Raw genomic sequence first — 10,622 nt, 5'->3', positions numbered from 1 at the left:
GAGAGAAAAAGCATGTTATTTTTCCTCATCCAAATCTTAATATTTGAACATTTAAATATGTAAACTAAAGTGCAATCACATTCGTAAATGAATGGCTTCTGATTTTTGAAATGTAAAATACATCATAACTTCTCAGCTGCCGGTTAACCTGGCCGATCTTCGACCCCAGTCGAGTCAAACAATGAAAAACATTTTCACTGCCCACGAGAAAGAAAAAAACACCTACTCACCCCCGTGTTTCATGCGTTTCATATGCAGAGTCTGAATAAAGCTAGATCAGGGGTGTCAAACTCATTTCACATGGTGGGCCACATACGGCCTCGGTAGATGTCAAGTGGGCCGGACCATTAAAATGATACCATACTTTGCTATAAATAACCAAAACAATGTCTTTCCTTTGTTTTGGTATAAAGAAGCACAAGAACATTAGGAAAATGTTGAAATTTAATGAACATATCTTTTACAAAATATTTCATGAAGCACCTTACATTTCCTTCGACAAATGTGCAATTTACTTTTATCATTCACATATATGCATTGCAAATGATCCCACTGATTGTACAAACATTAACAAGTAATTGGTATTGAAAAATATAGTAATGCACTTTAAGATTAAACGAGATTCATAAAGAAAGGAAGTTTTAAACCATTTACACGTGCATATAAAATGTAAATGTAATCTTACAAACTAAGGAGAGTGCTATTAAATGTGTAAATGTGAGAGTGCTATTGATAGCGTCTGCTGTCATGGGTCTGTCACAGTGACGGACTGAGGCTGCTGTTGTCTTCTTCTCTGATCAAAACAGTGTCCCCTTGCGGATACTCAATGAATTGCACCTTATTAAAAATATTAATTCTGTCTTTAATGCATTTTTTTCACTTTTAAATTATCCTGCGGGCCTAATTGAACCTCCTTGCGGGCCGGTTCCGGCCCGCGGGCCGTATGTTTGACACCATGCTCTACATAATCATCTCGCGGGCCGGATTAAACTCCTTTGCGGGCCGGATCCGGCCCGCGGGTCGTATGTTTGACACCCCTGGCTTAGACTAATATGCCTCAGCAATGGTTGAGAATCACAGATCTATGGAGTTTCACTATTTGCAGGCCGACCCGATGCCTATACCCCACAAGTAGTGGGGGTCCACCGTATATGAAAGGATACTGTCGCAATATTTTTCTTTTGTCTTCCTGAGCAATTAAAACAATTCAAGTTACATGACTTAAATATTACGGTATTTGGATTACATTACTGTTGTGTAAAAGGTACTGTACGGGAATACATTGACAAATGCAGTGCAGCTCAGCCTTTGGCTAACGCGGGGGTCGGCAATATGCGGCTCCGGAGCCGCATGCGCCGCCTAGTGGCTCCCTGGAGATTTTTAAAATGTTTGAAAATGGAAAAAGATGGGGGAGTGAAAATATATTTTTTGTTTGAATATGGTTTCTGTAGGAGGACAGACATTCTTAACATTTTCCAATGCTGTAAAAATATGTCGAATAAATATTACATTTCACCATTTCTGTCAACAAAGATTTGCGTCACAGCCTGCGACATACATTTCTATGAGCAGAGCAGGATGCCAGGCAGGTGGCTGTTGTAAGAAGAAACAGCGTTTCATGTCCAATTCACTGAAGGAACTGGCAAAGAATGGCAATCTGAAGGACCGACAGAAGCATTTTAAAACGGTACATGTCAGCTAAGAAAGTTAACATGCTGCAAAAGTGCGTCCCGTGCATCGTTCATCTTAGCCGCCTTTATGGCTGTTGCTCATTATGGCATGCGCGTGTAAGTGCGTGCGTTTGCGTGCGGTCACGGGTCGATTGCAGGAGGCTGTTTGATTGAAAAATAGAGCTTTGGTCAAAAAAGTTTGGGCCCCCCTGCTCTACAGGATGCACTGCAGGAAAAAAAAAAGGTTGAATCGAGAAGGCTCATTGTGTACAGTATTTGGAGCCAACTTAGTCATTTTGATAGTAGGCTAATATAGATAATTACAGCCTGTGTTGCCTTCTTTCTGAGGCTTTTAATTTGTTGCGGCTCCAGACATTTGTTTTTCGTTTTTTTTTTGGTCCAATATGGCACTTTCAATATTTTGGATTTCTGACCCCTGGGCTAGCGGATGTCATTGCTCGCAATATGCATTTGGCGGGATATCAAACTCATGTGAAACTGAATTTAAAATTTAACATAGTGTCCATGTATTTTCAAAAAAATTAAGGAAAAAAATGCTTTATTGTGCGGCCCGGTGGTCTAGTGGTTAGTGTGTGGACAGTGCAGAGGTCATGGGTTCAATCCCGGCTCCAGCCTTCCTGTGTGGAGTTTGCATGTTCTCCCCGGGCCTGCTTGGGTTTTCTCCAGGTACTCTGGTTTCCTCCCACATTCCAAAAACATGCACAATGGGCTGATTGACCATTCAAAATTGCCCCGACGTGTGAGTGTGAGCAAGGATAGTTGTTCGTCTCTGTGTGCCCTGCGATTGGCTGGCAACCGGTTCAGAGTGTCCCGCGCCTACTGCCCAAAGACTGCTGGGATAGAATCCAGCACCCCCCGCCACCGTTGTGAGAATAAAGCAGATCGGAAAATGAATGAATGATTTTTTGTTCTTAACTTTTATAAAGTTGGCAACAACTTTGCACCAGATGCAGGTCCTTGATTGACAAAAGTGATGAATTTTCCTTTTTTCCATCACCCCATCGATTTTAGATTTAAAAAGTTTTATACTTGTGAAATTACGGTAAACAGGGAACAATACTGAAAGCGCTTTTTTTGTTGCTAATTTCTTCCCCTATTTTTCTTTTGGATGAATAATGTACTCTGGGGAGAAGTACAGATTGGAGAGCTTGGTGTGTGGTGTGACAGTGATCTTATCGCTTCAAACACCCACAAACTACCACTTTTGGAGTTCACAGATTTCAACATCACTGAAAAATCTGTTCTAACTTAAAACTTGAGAGCATGAGCACATTGGAACACAACAATGTGCATCCTACTTTTTTCATTGCTTTTTGAAAACATGTCTTTTTTAAGGCTTATTGTGCTGTTTATGTGAGGCTCCGTGCAGTACGTCGCCAAAACCTGAAAAAGATATCAGAGTGGTTGGCGCAGAACCCATTGTGTGGCTGTCATACTTTGACCTCAACTTTTCCTTTTATAGTTTAATAATACGATGACAGAAAATTTAAGTTGATTCACAGACTGTTTCTTTAGATAGAATAGGCTTTTATTACATAACAGATCCCATGATGGTGGGTTTTAATACATTTTGTGACAGTTTGTTCATAAAAAATAAAATAAATTCTATCTCAAATAAACCAATATGCACAACTGACCAAAATATGTCAGAAAAACAAAAACACAGTTTACATATTGAGTAATCATAACAGGAAATATTTACTGAACATATAAATGCTGTACAACGTTCGAGTATTAGAACAAGATTCTTTTGGTCCTAATGTTGCTTGATGACTACCAGGTTTTTCAGCATGTCAAAAGAGTTGCCATCAGGCTCCACAGAAACAATACCCTGCTTCATACTGTGGACTTGAAGAAAGCCATTGCTATCTAGACCCACCACCTCAGCTTCATCTCCTTCCTCACTCCAAAGATGCACCAGACTTCCGCTGAAACAAGAAACAAAAAACAGGTGATTCCCTCTCTAGGGTACACTTTTATAGAATATTACACACCCCACTCGTCTACAGTAACTATTCTGAGTTATGTAGTCATGGGGTGTAGATGGCATGGAATAAAAAACAATAAAAAAAAGGCAATTTCTCCATTGTGAGACAAAGGTTTTCTTATCTTATACAGGGGTGACATGCCCCCTCCGCTTTTCATGATGACTGCCCCATTTTCGCCATGTAAGAATGAATGCATTTCGAGTAAGATATGTGGCTGTAAACTTGAGTCTCAAAGATAAACACATGGCAGCAAATTATGAGTTGAGATGCATTTTTGTTGAAGTGCTGTGCTTCGTTTATTTGTGCTTTGTTTATTTCATTTTTTTTTTTAGAATCTTTTCTCTCTCTCTTTCTCATGCACTCTTGCATTTCACATCTGCTCGCCATGATGGCAATTCCTGTATCAACTTCCTCATATGCTTGTGTTTTGAGTACACAAGAATGCGTTTCATGTGCACACAAATGTGATTTTTTTTTTTTTTTGCTAGAATTTATTTATATTTGGTGTAAAACTATTCTGTCTTCATTTTTTGCTTATTGCTACCCACTCGCTTGCTCTCAGTCATGCTGCTGAATTCCCCGTTACCATTACCATAGATTATAGTACATGTACAATAGGTATATACGGGATACCCTTTTGAGCACCATTGGTAACACCTGTTGGAACCTGGACTTGGAGGAAAAAAATTGGAGGGTTGCCATATTGAAGCAGGAGTCCAGCGATGGTTCCGGTTCCACCTCTTCAATTAATTTATTGTTAAAAAAATCAACTGGCTGAATTTTTAAGCAAATTTCACGTGGTTTGTTTTGTTGAAAACACAGATGTGGCTACAATACAAAAATAAAGAAAAAAAATCAGTGTACATTGAAACTACAGTGATCCCTCACAACTTCACGTTTCAAGTTTCATATCTATATACATGTGAGCGCCATCAACTCCCAGCATCAAATAAGAATATACATCAAGTAATCACCCTGCAAGAAGTAGGTTACACTTCTTGCACATCTATTGACACAGTATCTTAAATACAGAATAATATGAAAAAAAAAAGCAATAATTGAAAAATTGAGTAGAATGAAAAGAAAAGGGTGTCTATGCCTTTAGGCAATACCATAGGTTACTCTGAATTTTATCCAAATATCCCACAATCTCAAATTTCTCTTGCTTATTTCTCATAAATGTCACCTTCTCCATTTCAAAAATATCCCCAACCACGTTGATCAGTCCTTGACTACTGGAGGATCTTTTGACAACCATCTTATTGTTATGGCTAAGATGTTGTAGATGTATATCTGAGCAAAGCCAATAATTGAATCGGGATTCAATCCCAGGTGCGCATCATTTCATTCATATTCGGGAGGGCGATGAATGGAAGACCGCATTCAAGACCCCGCTTGGTCACTTCGAATATTTAGAAATGCCCTTTGGGTTGACCAATGCCCCTACCGTGTTCCAGAGCCTCATTAATGATGTGCCAAGGGATATGCTTCACAATTTTTGTTTATTTGGATGACATTTTATTTTTTTCTCTGAACATGCAAGAACACCGTCAGCCTGTTTGAAAAATTCTTCAGACTACTTGAAAACAGATTGTATGTAAAGGCCGAGAAATGTGAATTCCACTCGGATGCTGTCCAGTTTTTTGGTTTCATTATTGAGAAGGGACAGCTACACGCGGACTCCACCAAGACAAAGACAGTTGTAGAGTGGCCAATGCCATCTACCTGTCGACAGTTGCAAAGATGTCTGGGTTTTGCAAATTTTATAGAAAATTCATTTGGAACTACAGTCAACAGGCAGCACCCCGAACAAAGTTACCCTCAAGAAAAAACAAGTTTTGATGGACAGAACTAAAGAGATTATTCACTAGACCACTGGTACTGTCACATCCTAAACGTGATCTATCATTTGTGGTTGCGGTAGACACTTCAGATTCACAGGTGGGGGCAAATCACTTTGTAGGTGACCCCAGAAATTGTACGTTGGTTCAACCATGAAAATTAAAACTAATTAAAACTAAAGAGAGCAAGCCATTTTCAACATTTAAGATTGTAAAAAATAACACCCTCAAGTGCAGAATGACCAATAGTACAGATTTGTGTAATATGAAATTGACCAAATTGTGACGTAGGAGGTTTCAGGTCAAAGCCGGCAACATATTGTTGCATGTAGCAACTAAAACAAGTCCCTAAAGCTTAAGTGGCAGCTTCGCTCACCTGTGAAGCCATCTCTTGTAGTAGAGTGGTAAGATTGCCTCTGCACCATCATGTTGAAAGCGGTCTATTAAGGCCTCCAGGCAGCTGACTGTCCGGGCAATAAGCTGTGCACAGCTGAGAGGTTGCAGCTTGCAGTTGTGCTGAATGTTGTATTGCCGGATTAGGTCATTGATGCACACTGTTGGATTGCTGTTGTTCACATTGAACCCACACCCTGGACATCATATAACAGGAGAAAAGGTTTGTGGGTTTTTTTTTGTTAAATGCTTCTGTCGTGGTGATGCACAGTTTGTCAATAAAACAACACAGATTCTGAGGGTTTACACATGCATGAAAACTCATAAAACTGCACATTCATCAGGCCTGGCAAAACCCTCAATATTTTATTTGTTTATTGTGAAATTAAAAAAAAAACAAAACAAAACAAACAAACAAAATACGGCTCACTAGCGCCCCGACAATTTTTTAACAAACCAGCCCCAGTTGTATGTTTCACCTTGATGAAAATTTGGTGGGACATTTAACAGTTTAAAACCAACACAAAACTCTCTTGGATCTGCAGCCATATGCTAAACCTAACAGGAAGTCCGCAATTTTAAATTTACTTTGTTTTGAATTTACAATATATTTACTTGCGTCACCTTGACTAAAAAAGTTGCTGTAACTTGACCTAGATGATCATATTTTGTCAAAATTTCACACACTTGATAAGAGTCTAGGCCTGAAGACATCTACAAACTTATTTTCATCGTCGTGGTGGTGCCAACTACTGGCTAAAGGAAATATATGTTTTATTGTTAAATGTTTTTTTTTCCTCTCAGACGGTTAACCAGATTTACCTCATATTTGCTCAAAAGAGTATTTAGGCCAGGGGTGTCAAACTCATTTCACATGGTGGGCCACATACGGCCTCGGTAGATGTCAAGTGGGCCGGACCATTAAAATGATACCATACTTTGCTATAAATAACCAAAACAATGTCTTTCCTTTGTTTTGGTATAAAGAAGCACAAGAACATTAGGAAAATGTTGAAATTTAATGAACATATCTTTACATAATCATCTTGCGGGCCGGATTAAACTCCTTTGCGGGCCGGATCCGGCCCGCGGGCCGTATGTTTGACACCCCTGATTTAGGCCTTTGTGCTGTTGCAACACGAATTTTGTGAATTTCCGTGAAAAGCCGTTACCGCATAGAAAGGTTTCAGTTCATCAAACCAATTTTATAATATCACACAGAGACTACCTAAGGAAATACAAATGCAATCCCAATTCAATTTATTAAGGCACAAAAAAAAAAAAAAATCCAAAAGTACCTGTCCCGATGTGAAAAAGTACCCCCCCCCCCCCCCCTTGTGAATAAAGACAGTCTTGAGAAAGCTGAGTTCAAACACCTGAGCACCACGTTTGTTGACTCAAGGAATCATAAATAGAATCTGTCAGACAAACCGCTGTCAGAGCCATTATCCACACATGGAGAAAACTGGGAACTGCGTGAAACATTCCCAGGAGTGGTCGACCAGCTAAAATGACTCCCAAGAGTACAACGACGACTCATGCAGGAGGTTGCAAAAGAACCTAAAACAACACCCAAAGGAACTCCAGACCTCGTTGGCCTCAGTTCAGGTCAGTGTTCACGACTACCATAAGAATGACACAAGCTAAAAATGGCATCCTTCGGAGACTTCCCGGGCAGCACAGTGGACGACTGGTTAGCACGTCCACCTCACAGTGCAGAGGTGAAGGGTTTGATTCTGGTTCCGGCCTCCCTGTGTGTGGAGTTTGCTTGTTCTCCCTGTGCTGATGTGGGTTTTCTCAGAGTACTCCGGTTTCCTCCCATGTTCCAAAAACATGCATGGCATGTTCATGGAACACTCTAAATTGTCCATAGGTGTAATTGTGAGTGTGAATGGTTGTTCGTTTCTGTGTGCCCTGCGATTGGCTGGCAAACAGTTAAGGGTGTACCCTGCCTCCTGCCCTGAAGACAGCTGGGATAGACTCCAGCTTGCCCGTGACCCTTGTGAGGATAAGCAGATTCGAAAATGGATGGATGGATGGGAGAGTTCCCAGGCAAAATCCATTGCTGTCCAAAAAGAACACAATAGGTATGTCTCACATTTGCCAAAAGACATCTTAATGATCTTCAAGACTTTTGGAAAAACACTGTGGACTGATGAGTCAAAAATGGAAGATGTGCGGCCCGTTACATCTGGGGTAAGAATGAACATGATGCCAATTATGAAGCATGGTGGTGGCAGTGTGATGGTCTATGGCTGCTTTGAAACTTCATGACCAGGACTACTTGCTGTGATTGATGGGACAATGAATCTACAGTCTACCAGGAAATTTTGAAGTAGAATGTCCGACAATCAATTTGCGCCCTCAAACTCTAGTGCTCTCGGATCATGCAGCAGGACAACGATCCGAAACACACTAGCAACTCCACCTCTGAATGGCTAAAGAAAAAAAAAATAGGGTTTTGGAGTGGCCAAGTCAAAGTCTGGATATGAATCCAATTGATACAGTGTGATCTTAAAGATAAGATATCCTTTATTTGTCCCACACTGGGGAAATTTAAAGTCTACAGCAGCAAGATTGTGGGTAGAAAGAAGAAAGAAGAAAAACAAAGTGTATGCATTCAGAAATTCATAAACAGGCAGTTCATGCTAGAACACTGCCACGTTTTGCATGATGTTGGAGTAGAGGACCACAAAAAGCAGGGAGGCAGGGAGGAGCAGGGTGGAGTGACCAAAATGTATTTAACAAAAATGCAAACAGGAGAACACGGGAAAAACACTCACTCAAATACACAGAGTCCAGAAAACCACAGGAACCAAAGTTATACACCCTGTTACAGAAAATAAAGTGTGAAAAGGAGCATACAGATACTCACGTACTCACACTCACAATGGCATCGCAAACGCTTGATTCCAGTTATTGCTGCCAAGGGTGGTACAACCCATTATTCAGTTCATGGGGCAATTATTTTTTTACTTTGGGAGGGAGGTGATTTTTTGTTTGTCTAAGTAAATTAAATTGGCATTTAGAAACTGCATTTTGTGTTTCCTTGGGTTGTCTCTATGTGATATTAAAATTGGTTTGATGGACTAAAATCTTTGTGTGTGATAAATATGCAAAGAACACAGAAATCAGGAAGGGGGCAAATACTTTTTCAGGGCACTGTACTGTATATGCGTTTGTTCAACCCATTCATATATCCAATTGATTGCAAAGGTTGGAAGAGACAGCAAACAGAAAATTAATCAAGGTACACCTAAACTTTTGGTCTACCATCCACCAATAAGAGACTCAAATTGGTTCAATGGATTGAAAATAAATCCCAAAATCTTTGGCCTGAATTTAACATCTGAGACAGGAAATTTTTCATTGGGATATTTAAGTTATTTTATAATGTGGACAAAATATTTTTAATTAATAGAGTTGTAGAACTGCAATGAGAAAATGTTAAATACGGAGATTAGTTGAGTCTGATGAATGTTGTTTTTGTTTCGCAGTGTCTGAGTCCTTGAAACACGTGTTTTGACGTTGTTTTATTGTTTCCTCATTTTGGAGAGATGTTTCAAAAATGTTGAAGTAAATGGATTAATACCCAAAATTAGACATGCCAAAAACTAGATATGGCTTGGGGACTTCATAAACTGCAAAAATGGCCATGCATCCATCCATTTGGGTCGCCTGGTGTGCTGGAGCTGATACCAGCTTTCTTCAGGTACAGTAGCAGGCGAGGGACACCCAAAACTGGTTGCCAGCCAATCCCAGGGCACACATAGACCAACAACCATTTGCGCTCATACTCATGCCGAAAGACAATTTAGAGCAGGGGTGTCAAACTCATTTCAGTCGCGGGCCAATTTAGAGTGACCTCTTCCCTCTGAGGGCTGTTATGACAGTGATACCACAAAATTATTACTCGTACACAACAAATTAATGGATTACTAGTTTTCAAATCAGTCAAGTCAATTATAACAGTTTGTTCAATTATTGTTCAAGTGAGTGTAAACTGGGTAACAAAATTATTGTAAAATCTCAACATTACCATATTGGCCAGAATATAAGACGGTGTTTTTTGCATTGAAATAAGACTGAAAAAGTGGGGGTCGTCTTATATTCGGGGTCTAGACATTATACCCATTCACGACGCTAGATGGCGGCAGATACCATTGAAGCAAACGCTGAACTTGACTCCCCAGGCCAAAGCGAACCCCTGTCACGAAGAATAAAAATAAAAATAGTGGTAGCACGAAGAAGAAAAATAAAAAATAGCGGTAAGAAAGAAAAGAGAAGAAAATAATAGAAGAGATAACAGGAAATGGAGAAACATAGCGACAATCTGGAGAAAAGTGGGTTGAAGATCGGCCAGGTTAACCGGCAGCTGAGCAGAAGTTATGATGTACCGTATCTTCCGCACTAAAAGGCGCACTGGATTATGAGGCGCACCTTCAATGAATGGCTATTTTGTAATTTTTTTTTCATACACGGGACGCATCGCATTATCAGGCGCAATCTACAATGCCTCCACTAGATGGTGCTACGCTCCTTCCATTCAACTCGAGAGGCGTCCATTCAACTCAAGAGGCGTTCATGACCGCCTCTGAAAAACGTAAATTAACTATTACTGTACTTAAATGAAACTACGAAAATTGAAAATAACGCATCAAAACAGAAAAGCAAGCGAGGGAAAAACAAAAAAAAATTTATATTCCTCC

General features: G+C 40.0%; 1 protein-coding gene across 3 annotated transcripts in view; it reads right to left on the bottom strand.

Moving 5' to 3' along the window:
- Positions 1-3,197: 3,197 nt before the first annotated feature.
- Positions 3,198-10,622, bottom strand: part of hlcs (holocarboxylase synthetase (biotin-(proprionyl-CoA-carboxylase (ATP-hydrolysing)) ligase)) — a 53,634-nt gene continuing 46,209 nt past the window's right edge. For all 3 annotated transcript variants that reach the window (XM_019876229.1, XM_019876227.1, XM_019876228.1), the window contains exons 10-11: positions 5,897-6,110; positions 3,198-3,619 (exon numbers count right to left, since the gene is read on the bottom strand). In XM_019876229.1, the coding sequence (XP_019731788.1) occupies positions 3,448-3,619; positions 5,897-6,110 (386 nt within the window). In that variant the 3' untranslated portion in view covers positions 3,198-3,447. The remainder of the gene's footprint in view (positions 3,620-5,896; positions 6,111-10,622) is intronic.

The sequence above is a fragment of the Hippocampus comes genome, unplaced genomic scaffold (genome assembly GCF_001891065.2).
Source record: "Hippocampus comes isolate QL1 unplaced genomic scaffold, H_comes_QL1_v1.1 scaffold119, whole genome shotgun sequence".
Classification (NCBI taxonomy): Eukaryota; Metazoa; Chordata; class Actinopteri; order Syngnathiformes; family Syngnathidae; genus Hippocampus; species Hippocampus comes.
Note: the sequence above shows the minus strand (reverse complement) of the source record. Positions and strands in the feature narration are given on the sequence as shown.